The sequence below is a fragment of the Chrysoperla carnea genome, chromosome 1, assembly GCF_905475395.1.
Source record: "Chrysoperla carnea chromosome 1, inChrCarn1.1, whole genome shotgun sequence".
Taxonomy (NCBI): domain Eukaryota; kingdom Metazoa; phylum Arthropoda; class Insecta; order Neuroptera; family Chrysopidae; genus Chrysoperla; species Chrysoperla carnea.
In genome coordinates this window covers 135,998,577-136,026,341 of record NC_058337.1, presented here as the reverse complement: position 1 = coordinate 136,026,341, position 27,765 = coordinate 135,998,577, and the positions used below count along the sequence as shown (strand labels likewise).

General features: G+C 29.0%; 1 protein-coding gene across 3 annotated transcripts in view; it reads left to right on the top strand.

The window, feature by feature from the left end:
• LOC123305206 overlaps nucleotides 1–20,889 on the top strand; it is a 31,021-nt gene extending 10,132 nt beyond the window's left edge. The window contains exons 1-6 of one of the 3 annotated variants that reach the window (XM_044886852.1): nucleotides 1,649–1,821; nucleotides 9,805–10,028; nucleotides 19,060–19,308; nucleotides 19,631–19,829; nucleotides 19,948–20,088; nucleotides 20,551–20,889. In XM_044886852.1, coding sequence (XP_044742787.1) covers nucleotides 1,712–1,821; nucleotides 9,805–10,028; nucleotides 19,060–19,308; nucleotides 19,631–19,829; nucleotides 19,948–20,088; nucleotides 20,551–20,689 — 1,062 coding nt within the window. In that variant the 5' untranslated portion in view covers nucleotides 1,649–1,711 and the 3' untranslated portion in view covers nucleotides 20,690–20,889. Of the gene's footprint in view, nucleotides 1–1,648; nucleotides 1,822–8,466; nucleotides 8,748–9,804; nucleotides 10,029–19,059; nucleotides 19,309–19,630; nucleotides 19,830–19,947; nucleotides 20,089–20,550 lie in introns of those variants that run through there. The other 2 variants (XM_044886854.1, XM_044886853.1) reach the window with 2 other exon arrangements.
• The last annotated feature ends 6,876 nt before the right edge of the window (nucleotides 20,890–27,765 follow it).

The following is a 27,765-nucleotide window of genomic DNA, read 5'->3' as shown; positions in this document are numbered from 1 at the left end:
TTCACCAATAGACATGTTAATGTCAAATTAACAGAATACATTGAAAAATATAATTATCCAAATCACAATCTCCTGGAAAATCTTTCTAGCACGTCTAGAAATTCCTTAGAATTTGTATAGATCAGTCAGTGAGTTAGCTTCAGTTATGGAGCTCACCGCTTTTTATCTCAAAAACGGTCCATGAAAAAATGTTTGAAATAAAGTTTGTCCCAAATTTTATGCTGTACAATTTTGATAACAGATGTTAACATTATTGAATCAATAGAAAGCGAGATAATTGCGAAAAATTGATTTTTTGCATTTGATCTTGGATAACTTACGACGCAGACATGAGATTTTATGAGACTTTGGAGGGAACTTTTAGAACGCTAAACTGAAGTAATGTACGAAAATTCTGCTTATTATCTCTCTTTCCAAGGTTGATCCTTAATTAGACTGTTCTAAATTATTGGAGGAAGCGCAAATCAATCTATTAAATTCATTTTTATACCATGTATATATGAAATATACATAGTATATTAAGTTTAATCCCAAGTTTGTAACGCTTAAAAATAATGATGCTAGGAAAAAAATTTTGTCATAGGTGTTCATAAAATCACCTATTTAGTCCATTTCCGGTTGTCCGTCCGACCGTCCGTCCGTCCGTCTGTGGACACGAAATTTTTACAGCGTACTCCGGACGTAAAAAGTGAAGTCCGGTTTCCTAAATGAGCATCATAGGTCAATTGGGTCTTGGGTCCGTGGGACTCATCTTGTAAACCGTTAGAGATAGAACAAAAGTTTAAATGTAAAAAATGTTCCTTATCAAAAATTAAACAACTTTTGTTTGAAACATTTTTTCGTAAACATCACTGTTTACCCGCGAGGGCGCCAATTAGGCGGAAATATGTACTATACTTGATTACCAGTTATGTATGTGTCACATGTTTGTATGTGTAATGTGATAAAGAAATCAACACTGACTATGCATGGTATTTTAACAATTAACTCAGTCAATTGTTTGTTTTCACTTGTTTCTCTGGAATTTTATTAATCTGCCTGTCTCTGCTTAACATTAGGAATTTTTAAATTTTACTTCTTAAAATCGTGATAGAACACACTTTGGATTCCATGAAAATAAAATCGTGAGTATTAACTACTTTGAAGTGGACTTAAATATATAAAAACACACGGTATATTAAAATATAATGATTGTTTTTCAGTTCAGAACAGAAACGCATTCTCAATACACTTCTTATACATTGTATATTTTATTTTATATATTTATAATAGTGATATTTTATAACGGTGCGCACAGTTTAATATGATGTCGCGACCAAAGTAGTTTATTTATGTTCCAAGAGAGAACAACCAAACATCTATTATTATTATAAAGTAATTTCATTTGAAGAAAAATTTCACGTGTGTCGAATTTTCCAACAATATTTTCAAAAAAAATTAACAGTGACTTTGTGAAGTGAGATTTTTTTAAATGTGATTTGAGATTCCTTTCATTATAAATTAATTTTATACTCGCGGTTATTGACCTACATTTCTTTCTTTTTTGTTGTTGTTTGAGCTGTGATTTCGTTTCAAATATGCAGTGAATATTTTAATAAAATATAACTATTGTTTAATAAAAATATTATAGTTTTTTTGAAGCTAAAAATGTTATTTGTGTAATTTTTGTGAAATTAATTATAATATTCAGTTAAAATTTATATCTTTGATTATGACTTTCACTTCAAAGTATCCACGGGAAAAGAATAAAGAAGATTTAACGGTACAACAAAAAAATAGTGTTAAAATCATGGCACCAAGATTACATATTGTTGAAATTAGGTATGTGTTTTAAATTTAGCAACCAATGTTTAATTGTTTTGAAATTATGTTTTAATAATGTTATTTGAAAATAACTTTTTATGAAAAATAATAATAACCGATTTAAAAAATAAATAAATAATAAGGTCCAAGAAAGATTTTGGTACTTAATTTTTACGTTTCTACTTCAAAAAAAGTTAGAAAAGTATCTAATTCAAAACAATTAAAATTTCAAACATATCGAAGTTCGTTTTTGTTTTTTCAGACCCTTAAACTATCTTGACCAGTCGCCGATCTCATGCTAATATTTTCATTATGGTATTCACTTTTTACTTAAAATTGGCAATGCACTTCCAAAATCCAGATTTTTTCCTAAAGTTCGAATGTAAATTATAGTCAATCTCATAAAATAATGATGTGTAACTGTACATAATACTTATACATTGTATGTATACATATACAAATTATAATCACACAACTGCATTTATAAATTTTTTTAAATCTTTTTGACATGACGGGAACGGAAAGATTAGTTTGTACCGAAAAATTAGTATTTATTAGGCTGTTTTTAAACAAAAACTTTAAAAAAATTTTTAAGATATAATTTATAATGTGTCAGTTTTAGTCTGGTACATTTAATAAATTTCGTGTTTTTTAAAACTTTAAACCGTAAATAATTTCGTAAATCTTAAATTTCCAGAAAACACAGGTATACTTTGATGACAAATTATAGTATAATTTATTTTATAAGACTTTGCTATCGATAATTAGGTTACTCTTACTAATACTAATTAGATAGATTACTAACAATTTGACTGTAAACTGGCTCTAAACTTTTGGCTGCATTTTTATTTTCGATGTTTGTTATAAAAACAATAATTTCCTGTCGGAAAATTGACACTGGATGAAAAATGAAATCAGTTTTTAATATAAACTGCAACATAACTGTCGATTGAAACTTTAATTTTTGAGCTAACTAACCTTTTGTTTTGAAAGTCGGTTTAAAATATTATTATCACGAGACTTTAAATTGTTTTGAAAAAGTTAAATATTTTTAAACTGATTACAAATTATGGGAATTCAATTTTCATAATTGTGATTAAATATGAGTAATCATAAGTATAAAAATTGAATTCCCATAAATTGTAATCAGTTTCAAAATTTGCAAAATAATTTTTATAATTTAACTTTTTTTTAATAATTTAAATCTCGTGATCTCTTTGATTCAATTTTCAAAATAGCTTTCTCTCAAAACCATAACTTTTTGGGGAAGTGAAAACTTTTCTTGTATTAAACGTCATTTATCAAGCCGTTTCGATTTCGTTTTTATATAAATGACGATTAAATTAAAACAAATAAAGTTCAAATTGTTATTTCTGTGAACTTTAAGGGGAATTTAAATGAAAATTACGGATTATTTTCGGGATGGATTATGAAAACAATGCTTCAGATTTTCTAGCATGTATATAGAGGTCTTGTGAGTATATAAATCTTAATTTGCAGTCTAGGCCACGAATAATCATGACTTTAATTTTGGAGAATTTTCATTTTTTTAATTAAAATGTCTAATATTTAAAAAAATTTATTAAATTGTAAAATTATTCATATTAAATTTTTTAGAATGTAGGCGAATTAATTTTTTCAGTAGCAAATAAAACTCCTACTGATTTTATTTAAAGTACAGTCAAACCTGGATAAGCTAGAGTTCAAGGAAGCACAATCTCATTCTCGCTTATAGAGGTTTCTCCCTAACCTAAGTCACAGCAAGTACGAATGTATTTTTATTGTAGCTGTAGTTCCTCCTAAATAATATAAATAAATTAAGCTCGACTGTCGCTTATAGAGGTATAGATAAGTAGCAGTCTCACTTATGGAGGTCCATGAGGGAAAAACGACTCTCTCTTCGAGGTTTCTGTTTCTCGCTAATAGAGGTTTCAGGAGCTTAAAATGACGGGTCCTGGCTATTACTCTCACTTACAGACTTTTCTCAGTTATCCAGTTCTCACTTACCCAGGTTTGACTGTATTTACATTTCATATCTCACGTTTTATTAAAAAAATTCGATGATTAGACAGTGAGTCAAACAGTCATGACACATAAAGTACGTGCAAATTTAGAGCATTTAAGCATTTTTACGCACCGTGTGTGTATCATAATTTTTTGACTCATTGTTTCTATATGATTTTTGAATTGATTTTAAAAACTCTATGAGTCATACAATTTGTTTTCAATAATTATCTGGATCAATCTAATTTAAATAAAAGTATTTGTTCAATCCTTTAAATTGAACTAAATAGCTTCTAATGATATATTTCTATAGAAATCTTTATGCTTCTTTGGAAGCCTTAGAAATGACTCAGTTTTTACGTAAAGAAATGCATAAATGATTGTCATTTATCAATAATAAGTTCAATTCCTTTCTATACATTTCCATTTAGTTCGAAAACAAAAACACGTAATTATCTTCGTCTATAAATTATAATTTGGGAACAAATTTTAGCTCGAAAAATATCTTTAAAATTTTGATTCTCATTTTGTTTTTTGATATAGTCCCTCATTCTCGACTCTCCTCTGATAAGTCAATAAAAGTTTTGCAATAGCCTTTACCATTCCATTGTTAGATTTCTTTGTTCAGATACATTTAAGACGACATAATTATGTACATTGACTCTCAAATATGTATTTACATGGATAAAGCAAATCGCCCTCTGAATTCTGACTGTTGACCGCCTCAACAGTCAGAAACAGATCAAATTCCTTTTCAATAAATGACAAAAGTATCAAAAGTTTCCTTCAGATTTTTGGTTAATTTTAAGCTACATAGACTGAACTAAATATCAAAATAATAGTTTAGTGATAAAACATCAAACTTCGATGTAACTTTTCGTACGTTTCACCTTTGTTAAAAAACAAATATATCAACTATAACATTTTCGAATGTAAACACGGAAGAACATTACATTTATTGGATGATTAATATCAATAGTCTAAGAGCCAATTCTAAAATGTCTGCAGATTCACGCCCAAAAAACTTCCAGGTTATATGACCATTGCAACTTTGCGAGTTCTTTATGTCCATGCGATAAGCGTTTTATATAAAAAAAATTATTGGTAGTTTTTTTAATGGCCTCGGAAAATTTTTGATTGCATCCTGAAGATTCGTATTGAAAAATCTCCTAATTTTTCGCTATTCTTCAGAAAGATGAACGAATAACAGATGAAAAACTAATTTGCTAAATTTAATAAAGTCCTGACCGATACCTTAAAAATAGCAATTTTTGCGAGTTTCACTTATACAAAGTTTCAACGGTGACGTAGACAGTAGGTTTATTGAGCGTAGAGATTGGCAGGTATACATATTTTTCCTATACCTTGAGGAAAAAAGACAATAGCCGTTCCTTTGAATGTTCAAAATAAAACAATGTCTTTCTTGAAATTCACTTAACTTTCAGCCAATGAAACTTCATAGTTTAAAAAAGAAAATATTTTATATTAGTATTCTTATTTGGAAAAACTTTTATTTGGATTAGAAAATAGTGGTTTTCTTTTGGCTCAGCAAAAAAAAAAAGCTCGGTCCTTTTCCCATATGATATTGATATCGGTATTCATTATATACATATCAATAACCGGCTAGTAGCCGAACTTGTTAAGACGCACGTCTTAACTTGTTTTGACTACTGGCTGAGAGGTTGCGGATTCGTTTCCAGACAGCAGCAGTGTGAACAAAAAAATTAATGAGGCGGTAAATTGATCACACTGTCGCCGCGATGTCGAGAACAAAGTAATCGACTCCACCCACATCATAAAATTAATTGTATATTCGAATGTTTTTAAGAAATAAATAAAGATTAAAAATAATGATGTGGATGAACTCTGATTTAGACTTGATCTGGGAAACGGAGTACATTTCCGCCATTGAAATAGCTGCAACTCAGAAACCAACCGCATTTTTTTCCCTGGCTCTTAAAATAAAGTAGATGTGTTGATAATAAATAAATTTTTACTTGTAGACTTAGTGAATTTAATATAAATATAAATCAATTGTCCTACAAATGAAATACAAAGTTCAATGGACTATTTACAATTTAACCATTTGCATGTAGAACCATTTGTGTATTGTAATTGTAATATCATAAAGTAACGGAATAAAAACACAGGAAATATATTTATTATGGTTTCATGCATTCAATAAAAACAAATAAATATAAATAGTATAAGTTTTTCATTTAATTACCTACATTAAATGTGCATGAGATAATCATGTTTTCAGCATGAACATTTTTCATGTACAATTCCTGATGTATTAGAAATATTATAAGGTTTTATATAGGTTTATAGGTTTTAGAATTTTTTACAGATCGTTAGAAACTAAATTATAGTTTTAAAACTAGTGAAAATAAACAATTGACTTAGTTAATTGTTGAAATACCCTGTATAGAAAGTGTTCAATATCAGTGCTTGCATCATTTTTTTTTTTTTTTTAATTATTTGGTTTTCGAAAATTTTCGAAAGTATTTACAAAAAATTTTTTTCGTTTTCCAAAAATGTTTCACAAGAGCACTAGATAAAGCTACCTCCAAATTTACAACTATCTAATTTTTATAGTTTTGGAGAAAATGGGCACCAAAATTTTGTCCAAATTTGTGCCCTCGTCCGGATAAACAGTGACGTTTACGAAAAAACGATTCAAAAAAAAGTTTTTTTTTTTATAAGAAAAATTTCTTGTATTAAAACTTTACCAATATACCTAGTTTTATTCACGAATATGAAATTTTATGTCCTGAGCCCGCTATAAAAATTTTAGCTTGATATCTCCTTTCGTTTTTGAGTTATCGTGATGACAGACAGACTTACAGATGGATAATCGGAAATGGACTAATTAGGTGATATTATGAACACCGCTATAAAAAAATTTTATTCGTAGCATCAATATTTTTAAGCGTTACAAACTTGAGACTAAACTTAGTATACCTTGATATTTATTTCATATATAGGTACATGGTATAAAAACTAATAAATTCTAAAAAGTGGTTAATAGGTATTTTTAATTGTAACGTAAAATTCAAAACAAGGAGTGTTCTTTCATTAATTTAGCTGATTTGACCAGATATTGACCATCCCCCGCTTTGAATTTGGGAAACAAAATAAAAAAATAAAATGTAACTACTTAGATGTGTTTCGACCTTGCAACCTGTTTAATGAGAAACGGCCATCATCGCCACTACACCATCTGACCGTTGAGAGAATTATTAATAATTCAAGATAACATAAATTGTTGATCCTGGTGATCCTGGTCAGGATTCTAGGATAAAGTTATTAAATTATTGTATTATCATCGGTCTTTGATACGAGAGTCCCTAAAAGAAATTATCGTAATTTTTTTAAATAAAATATGGAACAAAATTTCAGTGGCAGTGCCTTTTTTTTCGTAACACTCGTATAAATTTTATGCTTCATGAATTTTTTCTCGTTTCCTTGTTAGTACAAAAAACGCGAATTTTAAGATAAAAAGTATAAGGTCTTTCCACTGTTGACCTCCGCAAATGCTATGAAATTAATATATTAAAATTAATTTAACAATAAAAATTAGCACTATAAAAATTTGGTAAACAGAAAAAATAGCTTCAAGGAAAACAAAAATTTTCTTTAGACAAGGATAAAACATCACAAGTAAAGAGATAATAAATTAAGTTTTTAGTTTATTTATAAGTTAATTTGAAACCAATATCTGATACTATTTTAATTTGCTAATGTCATATGCATTTCAAAATATGACATTCTTATCAGCATATCAAATTCAGTAAAATATTTATTGCAGGTTTTAATTAATTAAATTATTGTTCTATTTTGTCATATAAACTGAATTGTCAGACGAAATTTTGTTACATAAATTGAATTTTAAAGCAAAATAGAGAAAATCATTTCTCTTATCAAACTGCTTTAACTTCATTCTTTAATTTTGCTTTCCCAATAACAAGTAATTTAACAAATACATACAGTTCGATAATAGCTTCACATTCCGAAACATGCCACAGTGTGGTATGAATAGACCATTAAAAGACGAGCTATTATTTTTTAGACAATTCATTCTTAAATTTGATCTGTATTGTTGTAAATTACTATGGTTTCCATAATTTACATCTATTTATTCAACGCTTGATAAAATCCAGTTTAAGGTCAAAATCGTAGTTCTATTTTCAGACACCAGTTGTCGCATGGAAAAATAATTGTCCCAATAAGTTTAATTTGAAATTTTTTTCAAAATAAAAGGTATTCATTAGATAATTATTGGTTATTCTGGCATTGACCCAAATAACTTAAAAAAAATAATCACTCCCTAAAATTATTACCCGAAGCAAATAATACACCTTACAAAACTGCATGCTTCAATCAATATGACTAAGGTCGTGTTTAAAAACAATTAGAAAAAAAAACATGTAGATACCTATAATAATAAGGTGTTGTGTCGGCCATAATGAATGTATAATTAATTGTAATTACCGGTTTGGTAACAATCCATTTTTAGATGAAAATATAATGTTTACTCAATTCTTTTCTATCGGCAATCAATTTTTATTTTAGTCTGAAGTTATCTTTTAAGAAGAAAACTACAAAACTCTTCAACTTTAAAGAAACTATTTATTGTTTTTGTGAACTTTGAAAGTCTGAATATAAAGTATTATTGTCAGGGTCATAGTGATATTTGTATGAGTATGAAATCTTTTTAACTACAAAACTCTTTAACATTAAAGGAAATAATATTATTGTTTTTCTGAACTTTGAAAGTCTGAGAGTATTACTGTCAGGGTCATAGTGGTCAGTAAAATATTAGACACTCGTGGGCAAAGAAACCGGGTTGGAATAATTCTCAATGGAAAATTTAGAATAGTGCTAAATATGGTCGTAAAAAAGAACCAGTTGCAAGAAAATATGTTCTTAACATTGTAGTGAGTAAATGTTTTCTTGAACTAAGAATGAATGCTGTACTTTAATTTCTAAGCAGTATTTTCTTAAATTAATAATTGAGATTGTTTTCAATCAAGTAATTTATTACTTTTGTTGTTTCGTTAAAAAAATGTTTCGTTCGTTACCAGAACGAGCATATTTGGGTTTTTGATCATATCTTATATATTTAAACGGGCAATTCTTGTATATATATACTTATCAACAATCTCGTAAATAGCACCAACAATTTTCATCAAATTGAGTGTATAGGGGTTTTTGGGGCGAAAAGTCGATCTAGCTAGGTTTCATTTTTAAAAAACGTTCTTTTATCCGTGTTTTCAGGAAAAACTGAAACATAAACTGCATAAACTGCAAAATATGACTCTTTCTGGCATCTGTTGGTGTATATCGTAGTTAACGAAATAAAGTACATTACCGGGACATTCAAATTGGTATTTGTGTGGAGACATTTTAAACGGTTCTTATAAGAGTGATAAAATTAATGTCTTTTTAACTACAAAATTACCGAGCAAAGCTCGGTCATCCAGGTACTTTGGGTTTATACAAAACAATTTGCTTAGAAACCATTTCTACATACCTTAATCCCTATTAAGTGCATGGATAGGTTATTCCATGAAAAAGTCTATTACCTTATGTTCTGTAATATTACTTTCTAAGGTTTCTTTTAAAGTACAATTCAAAATACAACTATTTTGAAATCCAAAGTGACGGTTGCAGTAACGTTTTATTCTGTAGTGCCAGTCACGATTGACTGAGGTTTTTTATTTGAACAATTTCCAACAATTTGTTTTATGTAATTCACCCCAGATACTGTATAAAAGCAAATATTCGAAGTTTAAAGACACTCGCGAATGCGATTTCCTTTTGAATGTAGTCTGTCATATTTGCATTTTTACATTCAAATAAAAACATTTTTTCTGATACCGTTTTCATTAGTGTACGTTGCTTTTTAGTAAATGAGTCCTCTATAGAACAGTCAGAAAACCTTGTGATGTAAAAAAAATATGTATTAATTTTTGTTATAATTATTTGTTTCAGGACTGAAGATTCTCCCGTTGAATCAACAGTAATGGCACCTGTATCCCAACCACCACCAACATCAATCAATAATCGTTTACGATGTCCTGCACCAATATCACGTTTACGTGTCGAGAAAATCGAAGGTGGTTTAATGGTAGCCGGTGTTGTAATTGCTGCTAATTGTCAAATAGTTTTACCTGTTTTTGGTTTTTTATTTACATTCGTTGGTTGTGTTTTAACAGGTAAGATAACATAATAAAATCAGATCTTCACTTACATTTTGTCAAAGGAGTAGTGCCCAATTATTCTCAAAGTGAAACTTGTGAAAAAAGATATTTGAGGCTTTCATCTTTCTTATTTAAAATACTTTCTCTGTAATTTATAAACTTGGCAAAAATACAGATGCGGTTTTGTTTTCAAATCAATGTTCTTTAATTTTGTTAATAACAATGTTTGCCAAAAATTTTGTTTATGATGACAATATTTGTTTATAGTTTTCAAAGATATTCAAGAAAGGTCAGTTCTTGAATCGTTTATTTTTAATAACTTTATATTTTATGTTATTATAATTGGTAGATAAACAATAAGTTTGAATTTAAGTATAATGTATAATAATAATAATACACATGTCCATTTTGTCCAAAAAGTGGTTGCACTCACTTTGTTATGTCCTTGAAAACTAACTCCCAAAGTTAAAATGGTTGCATATTTGTGTCTAAGCGAGGTTGCCTTTTTGTTTGGGATAGTCTTTACGCATGCCCATGAAATATAAAATGAATTAATCATTGATACCTTATTTTTTTAGTTTCACTACCTTAAGCTTTAAATGTTTTTTGAGCGAATTGTAACTCTTGATATATAACTCATATGAGTTATGTTCAGATCAGAGCCCCCGAGCCGTTTTTTCGGGCTACAAACAATTGTCTTTCAACAGCTTCAAAGTAGAATTGTGAATAGACTCAATCGCCGTTGGTAAACTAAAATTAGCGTAACGGATATAAATAATTGACTCAAAAGTTGTTTGATTATACAGCACTTGTAAGTAAAATACTCTGCTCATATTAATTTAAATTAGAAAAATTATCTCCATTATGTGATTAAAGAATGACATGACGTCTAAATTTTTCACACAATTTAACTACAGGAAATGAATTGTAATTATATTCAATTTAATCTCAGTTAGAAGATATGATGAAATGCTCTGAGTCATGTAGATGCATAGTTTGAAAAGAACTTAAAGAACGTATTTTTGGAAGGTATTTTATCGTGCATTTTCGGTGTTCCAATCTAAAAATTTCTATAATCGTTGGATTTTGATGAACAAAAATTAGCGAGGATTTTAATCACGTTAAAAATCTTTCAGCAATTGTCTTCTTAATAGATTTCTTAGAAATATTGGATTCGAAATACAGTTGTAATATAACTTTTAAATTCCTTTATCAATTACCATGCTTTAAAATTGAATACAAAAACATCGACATACGAAATACAAATTCGCGTTTGAATTCTGCGTAAGCTTTATTTTGATTTCCGGAAAAAGATTTCCAAAAAATTCCCAGAGCTGAACGTCGAGTAAAGCGTTTCTGATAACATTATTCAATTTAAAATTAAGTGTTTTAAGCATTCTTAAACAAGTTTAAAATAGGTAGAAAATTGATCTTTGATAAATATGTTCAAGCAATTATCCTTGGTATACATCCAAATTCTCTGACTAGAATCCCGGTATTAGATATCTGACTATTTCTGGAACTATTTTGAACTTTCGTTACATATTTGTGGTTAAATTTTTGCTTTTAAAAAGTGTACATATTTTTCTACTAAAATAAGGCGAAGGATTTTATAAGCAAAATTAAAGAACTTCTGATAAGTTAGATAAGTTTTTAATAAGTTGATACGAAGTAAATTTTTAAAGAAAGAATGCTTAATTGTTGTTATCATGTTTCAAAACTTTTTATCATATCTTAATAATTGACATATCTAATTGTAACGACCTTTAAAAGAAATATCCACCGTATAGTTACGGCAGAAACTTTTGTACTCATCGTAGTAAATAAGGGCTATTTTCTGTTTAATGATTGATGTTTTATTTTAATAGATTTAATTATATTATATATTTTTTTAAATAAATTTACGTATACATATTTAATGAACAATTATAGTAATATTTTAAGTGCATAACCATCAATTATCTAGAATGCAAACATCCATCAACCTATACAACTTAGAAAATATTAATACATCATAACATTAAAAAATATTATTAAAAAATCAATAAATAAATAAACTTATTATTTAAAAACATCAACTAATGATTGGAAAAATTATTATCATTTAAATTAAATACTAATATTATAAACGTGAAAGTATGTATGTTAGATACCTCACCTTGGAAAATAGACTAGAGAGATAATATAGTAAGATTTAAATTTTGTTCATTATGTAATTTGTATATCATATCTGTGATAAAATTGCCTATAAATAAAAAGAAATTAAATTTTCACTTATATAGCATTTCTCAAGCCTGTTTTTAGCCCCCGAACGAAATAAAGGGTTTTTATAAGTTTGACAGCTATGTGTGTCTGTCAATCTGTCTGTCTGTATGTCGCATCGTAGCGCCTGAACGGCTGAATCGAGTTTTTTTTTTTTTCGTTTGAAAGGTAATTTAAAAAATTGGCGATTATCTTCAAAAATCCGCTAAGTTTGGAAAAAGCTTTAAGGAAAAAGGTAATTTAATGGAGAGTGTTCTTAAATGTGTTTCAAATGCGAATTAATGGTTCCGTATCCGAAAAATTCATCCGGTATTTTTTAAATTTTGTAAATTTTACTTGTTAGTTAAGGGTACCGCACTGCGGAATTCCCCGCGGGTTAATTTAAACATATTCTTTTAGACGAAAAATTTTTATAGGAAAATAATGTCTTTTACTATTCTATATTATAATTTATTCTGCTTTTTTTATGAACTTGACCTTCTTGTATTATTATATTCTAATAGTATACAGTGTGTTTCAGTTATTACGATCAAAAACCCTCGTTTTATCGATCATGTATTCATGTTCCAGGCTGCTTTAATTCGTTGTAGCGGTGGAGTCATAGTATCTGCTCGAGTTTTTATTACTGTATTTTTTTAAATTGCTATGGTTTTTATGTCCTGTATAAATGAAATATATATTATTATACCATGCATATATGAAATATACATAGTATATTAAGTTTAGTCCCAAGTTTGTAACGCTTAAAAATAATGATGCTAGGAAAAAAATTTTGTCATAGGTGTTCATAAAATCACCTAATTAGTCCATTTCCGGTTGTCCGTCCGTCCGCCCGTCCGTCTGTGGACACGATATCTCAAAAACGAAAAAATATATCGAGCTGAAATTTTTACAGCGTACTCAGGACGTAAAAAGTGAGGTCAAGTTCGTAAATGAGCATCATAGGTCAATTGGGTCTTGGGTCCGTAGGACCCATCTTGTAAACCGTTAGAGATAGAACAAAAGTTTATATGTAAAAAATGTTCTTCATCAAAAATTAAACAACTTTTGTTTGAAACATTTTTTCGTAAACATCACTGTTTACCCGTGTGGGCGCCAATTAGGCGGGAATTTTATAATATGTACTTGATTATTAAGTTATGTATGTGTCACATGTTTGTATGTGTAATGTAATAAAGAAATCAACACTGACTATTCATGGTATTTCAACAATTAACTCAGTCAATTGTTTTGTTTTCACTTGTTAGTGTATATTAATTTTAGTTCCAAGCTTGTATACCTTAGAAATATTGATGATACAAACAAAATTTTTGGTATAGATGTTTCATAAAATCACCGAATTAATTCATTTCCGGTTGTCTGTTGGTTTTCCGTCTGTCTGTGACCACGATGACTAAAAAACGAAAAGAGATATATGCCGGGTACGAATAATGAAGCACCGATACCGAATAGGTTATTCTCCCCAGTATTTTTTGTGAATCCAAAATACCTTTCAATTTACGGCTCTGGTCGATTTATAATAAAATTTATCCTTATTAGTATCCTTATATTTAACGAGCGAAATATATTAGTTAGTTTTTTATGAGGACCAACTTTCTAGCTAAAGTGTTTTTCTATCTTTTACCTTTTAGGATCTTAATTGACTGTTAAAGCAATTCAAAGAACAAGGTCCAATCTGATGTTAGAACATGATGTCACTCATCAAACTCTGCAAATTTTGTTGAAGTGATTTTTTGATTGGTTTACTACAAAACTAGCTATTAGCCATAATATATTAAAAATTAAAATAATCAATCCTGTATAAAACTTGTCATTTTTTGACTAGGTTATCGGTTTAATTCATGCATTGATCGTCAGATTTCCGATCAAAATCACCTGTTTAGAGAAAATCGTCTGATACAATTTAAGCACCGATACGCAATTAGTTATACTGTCCCCAGTTGTTTTTTGTGAATCACAGAATTTTTAGCTTCTTACATTTTCCGACTCTAGTCACTTATAACATCTTGTATTGTTTTGTGTTAATTGCTTCATATAATAAAGATTAACAATAATAAACTATTAAACTAATAGCCATATTATTCATTATTTCTTACATATGTAGTCATTTCTTACTATAATAATAATGTAATAATATATTTATCATTTATTATAAAATATTTTAGACAGGTGAAATAAATTATTTGTATTTTATTCAAATTTAATGACGTAAATACAATACAACACATTTCAATACAAAATTCCACTTCACTTCAATTTTTTTAAACAATTATTTGTTCTTTTTTTCCCATTTTCATTTTTTGTTTATTATTATATAAGTTTTACTTCAAATATTTTTTGTTGATATTCACGTGAGACAAGTTCACATGTTTTTACAATATGACTCAATGTCTGTCTGTCAACAGCACGTGAGTTGCGTAGATGAAGCCATTTTTTATTTGAGAAAGCAGATTTTTAATTTTGTAATAGAAAATTATTGTTTTCATCTCGAAAAACAAGTTCATAAAAATATGAACATGACCACCGTACACATATGAACGTTCCCAAAAAATGAGTGTATGCAAATATTTGAGACTTACGTTTCAAATAACGGTGGATTCTGTTAGTACTTGAGAAAATTAGACGAAAATTATAAGTAAAATTTTTCGATATATACCATAGTTTTTGAAATATTAATGCCGAAATATTTAGAAAAAATCACTTATAGAAGAAATTACATACAAATGTCATTTATTTCATCACTTTAAATGTATTTTATGGAAAAACGAATGCCGTTTGTTACAATTTTCTTTATAGGAAAATATTTGCCATGCTTTTATCTAATGAATATTAGTTTTCCAAATTAATCATAAGAAAATTAGCCTTGTTACATTGTAAAGCATACCTTTAAAAACATTTCAATATAAGCTTTGATAAGTTAAAAGCGCAAACTTTAACAGGTCAAATCTGAAGAAAAAAACCGTTAGGTGTATTAAACAATTTAGCTGATTATAAAGAGAATTCATGAGAATCCATATATACGATTTAAAAAACACTATTTGTCACATCTTACTTTTTATTGTACTTAATACTAAGACATCGTATGTATACAAAACAGGAAAAACCGTTTTCTTGATTAAAAAAAATTCGTCATAAATTAAGGTGTTAAATTGTTTTCGAAAAAAATCTGTAGAAAATGTTTTTGAAATATGATTTAAAATGTGTCAGTTCAAGTCAACTGGTACAATAAACCTATGCAAAAAGTTCCAACTTTGATATCAAATATCTTTTCTAATAACAAAAATAACATTTTTTTAAATATAGTATGAATTGATCAGTAGCCAAAACTGTAAGGATGTATCAAAAAGCCTGGTGAGAAATACATGAAATACCACTTATCACAGTGGCCAAACATTCTTTTAAATATTATATATAAGACGTGTTTCGTATAGATTTATTTGCAGGAGAGTCTTTATGATATGGTGGAAACGCAATTCAGTGCAGTCAGCAATTCGAAATTTAATGTTATTTGCGCTTCCACCATAATTTTATTTTTATATATATGAAATCATTCTTTGATTGGCGTGAAACTTTATAGTTTTTTTAAGAATCCTCTTAAATATTCATTATTGGGAAAAAAATTTATAGAGAAAAGCGGTTTTTCATATAAGAATGGTAAAAGTTGCAATTGAATTTCAAGCACTGCGATTATACCCTTTACTCCATCAATTTGCAATGTTATATAGGTCTTCATATTCTATGGATATGTTCTGTTAATTTTTTCCAATTTTAATTGTTCACACCCAGGTACTTTTTCTTATTCAATTTTACCGGGATGTAAACAGTGAAAATTGGAAAAATTAACAAGATATTTGAAAAATAAAGAGGCAGGTAGCATATAAATACCTACAACATTTATATTTCAAATCGATAGAGTAAAGGGTACAATCGCAGTTCTTGAAATTCAATTGCAACTTTAACCATTAAAATCTGAAAAACCGCTTTTCTTTGTAAATTATAAAGTTTCACGATAGCAAAGCAGGATTTCATGCCAATAACTATTTGAAGATGAGTAGATTTCTAGTATTTCTTTCCTTATATAAGGATTACGTCTTGCATCTAAGAACGGTTTCGTAAATTAACTCATAACACGTGTTAGTAAAGCGTACCATTAAGAAACAATTTGCATCTGTATGCTACGATTATTTCTAGTATTATATGAAAATTTTGCACAGTTTTACTTAAAAAAGAAAAAAGACTTTTTTTGGTTGATAAAACTTTTTGTAAACCATTCGGTATGTTTCTACAAAAAAATTGTATATTCATAGAATAAAAGAAAGTTGATATACTTTTATAGTAACAAGTGAAGCATGTCACGTGGTATCACCATACATACCGTACGCGTACTTAATTGAAAAGAAAAGAAATAACAAGGTTAAATTTCTGAGGAAAAAAAGAAAATAGTTTCATATTTAAAGTATTTTGTACCATTGAACGATATCGTATTACAAATATTATTGAATTTTTTCCTTTTGAAAGATGAGTCAGCAAAGAAATAAGTATTTCTAAGTTATTGTATATAAAATAGGCCTAACAAGCCAAGCGCAATGCGCCTGTCTATGTCGGCAGCTTACTTTGTGAACTAATTCGATGATTTCCTTTGTCCCGGCTTTTGCTATGAAAAATAAGATAAGATATACAGTGGTTAAGATATCTATAAATATATAGGAGACTTTCTATAGATATAGATAGATAGATAGATAGTCACTCATCACGATATCTCTGGAACTATAAGACCTAGAGACTTGAAATTTGGGAGGAATATTCCTTTTGCCAAGTAGAGGTCAGCTAAGAACGGATTTTACGAAATTCCACCCACAAGGGGGGTTGCGGGGGTGTTCATGAATAAAAAATTCATATTTTTCAATTATGGCTTTTAATAGTTCAAAACTTGGTCCGAATGTTTTAAATTACATTTAGAAATTTTTTTAACCTTCGGAGGGTAGAAAGGTGTAGCGAGAAAGTGGGAAGGAAATATCGAATATTTACAAATATACCTAAGTGGGGTATCAAATAAAAGAGCATGACGTGTACATTACAAAACTGTTATCCAACGCAAGGAAATGTGGAGGGAGAGGTGCAAGTGGGGATGTTGCCCAGCAAAGCGGGCGGGTAACAGCTAGTAAGATATAAGTGGGTAAGATATACTCATTCAAGTACTGCGTGTGCCTAATTTTACTTCACTTCAGTGGTTGGTCTTGATTCGTGAACCGGTGTTTCCAATTTGGTATGCGTGTCTCTTCCGAGGTGAGAATTAGGTCACTAAACTAGAATTTCTCAACACAGCTAAAGATATTTTCATTTCAAAATGAGCATTTTACTCTTCCACAGGCCCAATATCTCGAAAACAACGGGTTTGTCAACCAAGTGAAGTTTTGTGTTGTCTCTCTCACCAACCATAAGACAGTAAGGTTTATGCGTAGGTACTTATAGAGTTAAATTAAACATGAAGCTGAAAATAGAAAATATTTCGATGAAAATAGAAAATATTTTCTAAAATTGTTTGGTTGATAGAAATTAATAATTAAATTACATCATTAACTTTCTTATTTGGCTATATGTTCTATTAATAACAACGAATTATATTTAATTATTCAATAACTAATATTACAAAAATAGAATTTATATTATATCAATACAATTTAGGTCACATCAGCTATTTTTTAACATAAATCAATCAATGAATTAATTTAATTGTACTTAGCATTTATTTTATTCGTAATTGTAAACATTTATAATTGGAAATTAAAACGTAAATTAAATCAATTATGTAAAATCCACAAACAAAATGAATTTTTTGTTTATCTAATCGAAATTCATTTCTAATTATTGCGTTTATAAGAAACATTTATTTCTTAACAAAATATGAAAATACGGTAAAAGAGATGACTAAAAATTAATATTAAAATTAAAATCGGACAAGATATATGAATGAAACAAACATTTAGAACTACTAATTAGACAGATATTAGACAGAAAGATCAGAATAGTATTTTACGTCATACACTCTGTTTGCCATAAGAACTCCATTCTAAATTCTGTTTTGCTAGAAAGAGATACAAACAAATCTTTGATGGCTTTTATCTTGGCTTTTTTGATAGGCATTTGAAAAATAATTTTTCTCTGCGGTTTTTTACACTTTGAATTCAGCAAAAACAATCATCGTTATTCCCTATTGAAGTACAGGCTTAATCAGTAAGTGTAGCATCTGAGCAATTCTGTATTTTAAAAAGTAGTTTTTTGAAAATGTTGAACCTTGCCCGAATTCAAAATAAAAAGGTAAAACTTGTAGTGTAAGATCTATAATATATTATGTCCCAAATCCGAAAAATGGGTTGGGACTCCGGGTTCCTCATGCAACTCACATTAACTGTTGGGGTTTCATTAAAACACATTTCTAGCCTACTCCAATAATTTTCATGCACGCTTACTTCTCATAATTGTCTGCCGAAGTAATCTTGGTATGCCAGAAGCTATTCTCTTGCCAATCTTGCCAGAGAGCTACCGTAGCAGCAATTTCCACTTCGATGCCAGCCATAGCAATGAAATACTTGCGAAGAAAGACGTGAGTGTGGTAGTAAGTGCTTCACTTCGGCTAACTTTGGCGAATATACCCATCGAGTAGTATTCGTTTTCTTTTATCCTAAAAAAAGTAGTATTCGTTTTTGAATGTTTATTTTTCAAACTAGATATTTTGGTAACGTGTTCATCCTTTATTAATTTGATCATTTTCTTTTGTTTACAGCCGCATCATATCGTGGTCCTGGTGTAGATGAAGGTCCTGATTCATATGCAAATCGTATTGCCTTAACTGGAAATAGTCGTATTTTAGGTCCAGCATGTATAGTCATTGGTGTAATCATGCTTGTTTTTGGTGTTCTATTATGTTTTCTCACACGACGTGCCCGAAAGAAGGAACAATGTGTTGGATTCCATTGCCCGATACATGGTGATTTTTATCCATTAAGTCCTGTATCAAACTCAAAAACTATTGGTACGTATACATTTTTTCTGGGTATTCATTTTAAATCAGTAATACTGAGACACTGAGATGTTGACAATTTAATCTCACTAGCTAAATTTTTTGCTTCAATAAATCGTTTTGGAAAAAGGACCTGAATAACATTTATTCTACTTGGAGTGGAGATGTTTTATCGGAGACCTTAAATTTTACTTTCAGAGTCGTTGAAAATTCAACTCATATCCGTAATTGAGAGAGAACAAAATAACAAAACATTTTTTCGAAAACTTTATAAATTTGGGAGAAATATTCTGCCATAATAATCTGATTTTATAATTTTTCTTTTCATTTTTAGCTGCTATACAAAATAGTAATGATTCTGGATATTGGTCGCTATGTTGTCGCCGTAACAGTCATCTGGGAACAGTACATGTGGCACCTCCATTATGTCCACATAGTCAAGTGCCAAGTGCTCGTAGTTCATTGAGTGGTGCATCACCAGTTAGCCAATGTCCAACACCGCAACCATTTTTAGTCCCAACTGGTTCTATTGGGTATGTATCCATATTTTTGAAAATTGTCTAAACTTTCCATATTTTCCAATTGGAAATATGAGTTTTTCATTTAGGAAATCAAAGTAAGAATTTGCTAAAGTTTGTATTATTTTTCTAGGGGATTAGTGCCATTAGCTACACAATTATCACCCGATCAAACATTTGGATCAATTCGTTCCCTTACTGTGAGTCGTGATATTGCAAGTTTTCCATTATCAAGAACTCCAAGTCCGCCACCTCATTATGGGATTGATGAAAAGTAAGTGAAATATTTTTAATTATTTTAGATAAATGTAAATAATTTTTTTCACTGAACAAGGCAAAATTAGATCTCTCTAAAGCTGTGGCTCGACTTCCAGAAAAAATAAGGCTATAAGCCTACTAATGAATTTCCTTAAGCTCTGCTCAAAAGCTTCATGGCGTTACAATACAATACCAAAAAACTATAATTGAGGCCCCGTTAATAGTTCTCAGATATTTAAAGAGTGACTTACTAGCACAATTTTCTTGCAACACCTGGTCCACGGTGCTACTTCGACAGTAATTTATAATTCATTTCAAGCGTTTTCCTTCCCAGGCAAGAATATTTGTTCATTATGAACTATTCAGTCTTTGTTAAATTATCTATAAAGACTTAAATGAGTCTTTAATTTTTGTCCAAATGCTTCGCGTTTTTAACACCTTAATTTCCGGAAACTAATTATATTTTTTCAAATTTCAGATTAATCAACAATAGTCCACCAAGTAGTCTAAATTTCGAAATTCTACATGCATCAACAAATACATTAGATACAACAAAATCCTTAGGAGGTCCCCGTAAATCAGTATCAATATTATTACCGAACGAGGAAAAAGGATGACATACGGATTCCTTTCTGATAGCCTTATAAGAAACATTCATAGAGTGAGAAAAACAGAGACATTCGGGAGAAAACTAAGATAAAAAATCGTGATATTTTAAAAATAATTGATGAGATTTATTCTAAATAAAAAACCAACCAAAAATTCGGGGTAATTAGTATAATAATTAACATTTTTCATGCTCAGTATGTAAAGAACATGCTCAAAAATTAATTAAATATATTCTTGTAAACAAATCGTTAAAAAAAATTAAAAAGCTTACAAAAAGTTATGACACAGGCTATAAAAATATAAAAATTTCTGCATTTTCTACATATTTAATGGACTTTTTCGGTTTCACATATTCTAGGATTTTCTATTTCTGCGTGTTTATGTGAGTTCCCTAATTACGTTAAAATAGTGAATTATAATAGCAAAGCGTTTGTGATAATTTCTGAACAAAAAAACTAAACCGTTTTTTCTTTGTACAAAGAGTTTTCACTGATTGATTCTCTCACTTACGGAAGATGACGTAACTGTGATATTTGATGACATTTAAAAAGTAAGGTTATGTAATAAACGCCAAATCACGGAGAATGTGTTTTTGAAACTTGCCAACAGAGGAGGCACTAATTAAAAGCGTACTTGAAATGAAGATGAAGAGTTGGGATTTGGTTCAAAAGATAAAAGGGCTAAGCAGAACTGTCAAATAAACTCTACTAGCTTGAATAAAATGGCATGAACAGTTTTGTCTCTTATCCTGAAAAACTTTATAAAAAAAATAGTTTCTAAATGAGTGTAGTTTCTTAAGAATATCATCAACTATTTTCCTCGCTATTTATTTCACTCATACATCGTTATAAATCAGTGAAAGCTCAATTTTTGGCTCAAATCACCGTCCACTGTGTGCCAACAACAGTCAGACATTATTTGTGCCACTATTTATATTATAAACTGTTTCATAGGAGAGTTCTAGCAAATTCGATTGAGGAATCAATATTTATTACACGTAAATACAAAATGGTTAATTTCACTTGATTCTCATGTGCAATGGATAGCAGTCATTGCATTATCAATAACATATTTTGCTCAATCGAATTTGCTCAAACTCTCTCCAATTCATTTCATGTTTTTGTAAAATAATCAAAGTTTAAAATTGACAAAATGTAACTGGGAAAAATTAAAGAAGAAAGTTTTTGGATGGCTTACAAAAAGTGTGCTTTTTATAGGAGTTTCTGATGCAGAAGAAGTGTCTAAAAATTTGTATATATGTCAAAGACTTTGTTTCATAATATTTATCCTGACTGTCAGTCTAAGATGCGTTTCAGGATTTCAAATACAGCAAGCTTCCAATAAATCTCGGAAAAATAATGTGACGCAGTCGAGCTACAGTATACTTCGAAAAAATATTGCTGCATACTCTTTTGTTGAGCCTTTATAAAAATTGCTACGTAGTTTTGGCTCAAAAAAAACCTCAGAAGGGTTAAGGAAGAAAAAGTCCCAGATTCTGTGGAAAAATGGAGTGTACTAAATTGTTTAAGAGACGTTTTAAGTTTAAGTGAAGGAAAAGCTACATTTTCCTTCCAACTGACTTAAAGAACTAGTCCCTAACAAGGCCTTACAAAACAAAAGGAGGAAATCTCCAAAAGAAAATACGAGCAAGGGCGCTGTAAAAATATTTAGAAAAATAAAAAAACATAGTTTACAATTTTTGAGATAAGTTCTAGATTCTTCTTAATTATCGGAGGACATAATTAAGTAAAGGACGCTTTTGGTCTTTCATTTTGAAAATTTCCAAAACGTTTTTCCAAACAGTAACGGGTAAAAATCTTCTATAAACAAATTTTGGAAGACGTCTTCTGTACTTCGTCTTCTATAAACTATTCTAAATGTTATTCGAATATAAAATTTGATCGAATTTGATAAAACGATCCAAAAATCAACTTTTTTAATTCTTCCCACGTTACCAAGCTGTAAATATTTCCATACTTCATAAACAACATTACTTAGTTGAGTTGCCACTTGCCACTGGCCACACAAATATAACCAAAAATCCTTTTTAGTGGTATCTCTAGAATTTTTATTATAAAATTTCATTATTTATTACGATAAATTGAAATAAATTAATAAAGTTTATTTAATATTAAAAAATACGTTAGAAAATAATTAAAAATTGCATATCATTCGAATTAAGATTCATAAAATGGCAAACAAAGCCTGAAAAATATTTTAAACATATTTTTTTGCAGCTTAAATTGCTCAACGATCTTTTAAACAGTAATAATTCGATTGTAGCTAATAATTTCTAACGTAATTACAGTCCAGAGTAAGGCGGAACTTGTTTTCATTAGATATTTAATAAAAATTGCCCCGTGGTCAACGTTGGCAAGAAATACCATCTGGAAAACTGGGACAAGCGATTTTTTTTATTAGAAAGATAGTTAAAGGCTGGTTATTAAATTATTTCACCTTTAGAATCTTTTCAAAATTAAAAATAAACCTTGATTTCAAATCAAATTTTCAAATTCAAAATTTAAATTTTACCTTGATTCTAAAAGGCTTTATAACTTAGAAATCAAAATACGTACTTCGAACGTAAAACAAATGATTAAAAATGCAAATTTTCTATCAGGGTTTATTTTAAGGTATTTTTTATTTAAACAATGGTAAATACATATCCCAAAGGATATGAGGATTCCTGAAAATGAATGTGAATATTATAAAGTGGTTTTCTAACTCTTACATAACTGATTGGGATAATTTTGACAGTAAAAACTGCTTAGCTTTTTTCATAAAGCAAAGTTAACAGTTTTTTTACTTCGAAAAAATTCTCGCGCTTGGGAATTTTAAGATTTTAGTTGAGTTGAAAAATATTTTAAAAAACACTCAGTAATTCATTTTTACATATATAAACATTTATTTTTTACCTGCATTACCGACTAAAATTTCTGATAACTTTGTTTAGTTCCCTCAAAGATGGTCAAAGATGGCAGACTATAGTTCGCGCTTACCTTTTACGTTATAACATTTTTGAATAGATTTATTCTTAAAAAATTTTCTGATAAATAATAAATGAAAGTACTTCTCTCTTCGATAATTTTTGATACATAGATTGACAGGGATTTTCGATCTGGGATTGCAAGTCTAAAAAGGCTTAACTTTTTACAAAATAAATCTCTTCTTCCAAATTTTTCCAGATAATTTTTTGTTTTTAAAAGTTTTAACTAATTTATGGTTGCCAACACCCATGGGCTTAGACATATTTTAACATGTTGATACACCCCTACGCGGTCTTGCTTTGGACTAATAAAAATGTTTTTTTTTTTATTATTAATATGAAAATAAAAAACAAGATAATTTGTGATAATTAGATTAATTTTGCTTGAGGTCTTTTTTATGATCAGTAAAATTAGTAAGACTACTAAATATATAAAAATGATAATATATTGTATAAAAAAAAAAATATATGAAAAGAGTGAAAATGGACTGTATTTAAAAAAAAAAATTTTAGTTAGCTTATATTAAATTATATAAAAAAAATTTTATTTAAATTATAAATAAAAAATATTGTATATATTATTTTCAATAAAAGTTTAATAATTGAATTTTTTGTTTTTAATTTCTTTAAATAATTTTCTCAATATAGAAATGAAATCACCCCGTTGTGTGTTTCAAACACAAGGAAATTATGGTAGACGCAAAATTTAAATTGGGGCTCCATAAAGGTTCTCCGTTCTTTTTTGTTATTCTAATAAGATGATAATTAATCAAAGAGGAAAAATCGACTAGTGACGTCATTACACCGCATCGCTATACAGATTACATATAAAACTTCGTTTTTCAAAAAAGAGACAGACAATAATCTTTGAATGTTTATGACTTCTTTTTTATCAATTTTAATTTAACTTTCAAATTCTGTCATGGTTTCAAGTCTAGTTTTACAATCTTATGGGTAATGTAGCAAATTCGACATAAAAAAACTACCCAATTAAAATAAAACGCCAAAAATTTTTGAATTCTTAGGATTGCCGTAGAGATCACGAACGTAGTTTCAAAGACTGTTTAATAATCATTAATTTGAAGTATTATCTGGTTATCAGATGGGTGAAGATCGACCTTATCCCGTCTCCTGGACTATGTATGTGTAATATAAATCCCCAAGGACTAGGAATATGAATTAGATAATTAAATTAGTTGCGACCGTTGTCTCTTGGGACAACTTCAAAAACAACAGATTTATTTCATATCTTTTATTATCATATTACACTTCGTTCTGATTTTTGACAGCCTTTTTCTCTGAATTGTGATGAAACCAAATTTTTTTTATTACTTTAGGTGAAGAATTTTCACTGCACGGGCAGAAAAGTGAAGTTGGTTTTTGAAAATGTTTCGAAGTATGCAAAAATGACTTCAAAACTCTTAGTTAAACTAAAAGGGAGATACTTTAAAAGTGGCGTCTTTGTTGAATATCGCCATAGGAATTACATATAAAAATCTGTTTTGCAAGAAAGATACGGACAACAATCTTTGAATGCTTATAACTTCTGCGTTTTTTAATAAATTTTAATTTAACTTTCAAATTTGTTTCCTACCAAGTCTACTGTTGACATTTTATAGGTAATTACGTCATCTACCCAATTATATATAGCATTGTTCCTTTTAACTGTTTTCCACGCGCGTGTTTATTATAAAATCCGGTTAGCGCGGAGATAGTTATCCTGATATAAAAGTTATCAATACTCACAATGAATAAGACAGTGATACACTTATTTCAATCTAAAATATTGCCTGGAGCGAATTTTGTTAGAAGTACGATTGTGTTTAAAACATAATAATAATAAAATGATATAATAATTTTATTTCCTTAGCCATAACAGACGCAAAATTTCAATGGAATATTTTAAACATTAATTTAATTATCTAATTCGTATTCACACCAGCTGTGAAAATACCTGTATCTTGAATAAAATATTACACAAATTTTTATTAAACCACAAAGTTTAAGGCCATATTTTTATTATGTTTATTTTACAATTTTTTTTAGCTTATGTTTTAGGAAGTAAAAGTATCAACATTCTCTGTTCAAATAAATAAACTATATCATATATTAATTTTTATTATTGTAAACATTTTATTTATTTAATATCTTAAGGCCATATTTTACAAATTATTTTTTTTATTTTAAAATTAATAAAAAGTAAATCTTTCAGATGCAATTAAAACAGCAATACTTTTATTGTTTGTATCAATTATTTCATTAAAACTGTAATAGGTTTTGCATAAACTTTGAATCATATCCTGCCTAAGGCATGTTATAATATTCATTCGCTTGTCGACTCAAATTTTTTACAGAAACATAAGTATACTTTTTGGGAGGCTTTTCTGAACTTAAAACTATTATTTTAGGTCAGGTTTTTAAGGAATTTTATTCTAAAAACATGTGATAGAACGATTTCAATAGTTATATTAAATTTAAATTGCGATTAAAAGAACATTACAGTTTCCCATACTTGTGCAAAATTAAAATTTCGTTATTGAATCAATTTTGATACTTCGTTATTTTGAATGTAAAATTTTTTTAAAATATAATCAATCACAATTGTTTTAAAAAAGTTCGTATTTTATTTTTTATTTTTTAGTAGGTGGACATCACATGTCATATCGTAAAATAAAATTAATCATGATCGTATCGATAAAGAACAATCAATAGTATTAACGCAGATCTTATCAAAACATCACATTAAAGGTCGCCGAATCGATTCCCTTGAAATAAATCCACTTTGCAATGTTATATTACTAGTGGATTTACTGTGGATGGATTTACTTATCTGTGTCCGGTACAGTTGTCCTAAATAGAAAAGTGGCAGAGTTGGGTGACTTATTTGTTTTCACACAGCCCAGATTGAAAATTATTGCATTGTTTATGAAAAGTTGTTTCTGGGCAACTACATTTCGTCGTACAAACTAACTTGCAAATTATTTTCGAACTAATTGAACCGTTCTGTAAACTTAAGTAAGTAATGATAACTTTACCAAGAAAATAGAAGAGATACCACTTTATAACCAAAAATCATGTGAGCTCATCGAATTTCAAATACTCTTTACCGATTAGTGTCTGCTCAGCAGTTAATTTTAATAAGAGTATTTATTATTTATTGATGATTAATAATTATTCAAATGATGGATTGTTTCGATTTATAATTTTGACAAATGTTTGCGCGATTGAATTGTACTTTCACAACACCCGCATCCTAATGGTCACTATAGAAGGCCTTATTATGCAATTAGTTAGTTCTCTGTAAATATTCGCAAGTTTTGTTCAGTACATTTTTTCTTTCTGAAAATTAGTTACTGTTTTTGAACCATTATACAAACGCACGCTAGCAATAGATTTTCCGCTATGTGAGCATATTCTGAATGAACAACCACGAAATTAATTGTACAAGAAAATTCGCTTTCCTTGCTTTAATTTTATAAAATCAGTAATTTTTCTAGTGGCCGACCAACCTTAAGGGTTATAAATTTATTAAGTTCCCATCAAGCATTCTCTCCATCCAAAGATATTAGATCTAGGACCAAAAATAGTATTGGACAGTCACAGCAGAAACTGGAAGTTTGAGAATCTTTTGTCAAGGTCAAACCTAACAACTTTTTCCTCTACGAAAATGTTCAAAGTCATATAGGTACTTTTTTAGGGAACCTGGAATTGAAAAATATCATCCCTGAATGGGGAATGCCTGATTATGAAAATTTTATAGAGGGAGGAGTTATTAAGCCCAACCAAGGTTAAATAATGTTAGTGGCAATTCTAGGATGAGGCACACTTAGACCATAGGGTATGTTGTGACACCAAAAAGTAGGTTAGCTCATTCCCGCCCACTACTCTGTGAACCATTTGGAGCCGTTTAAAAACAGCAAGCGTGCTTTGATGGCAAAGGACTGCCGATCGGAGAGATCGTCAAAGAAAGAATGATTCAAATGAGGCATTCTCTTCCTTGCAGATCTGGAAAGTGACAGAGAAGATTAAACATCCTTTCCTTCTAATCCTCACTGTTACAGCTTCGGAATAATCGTAAAGTACTGGCAGACAAAATCG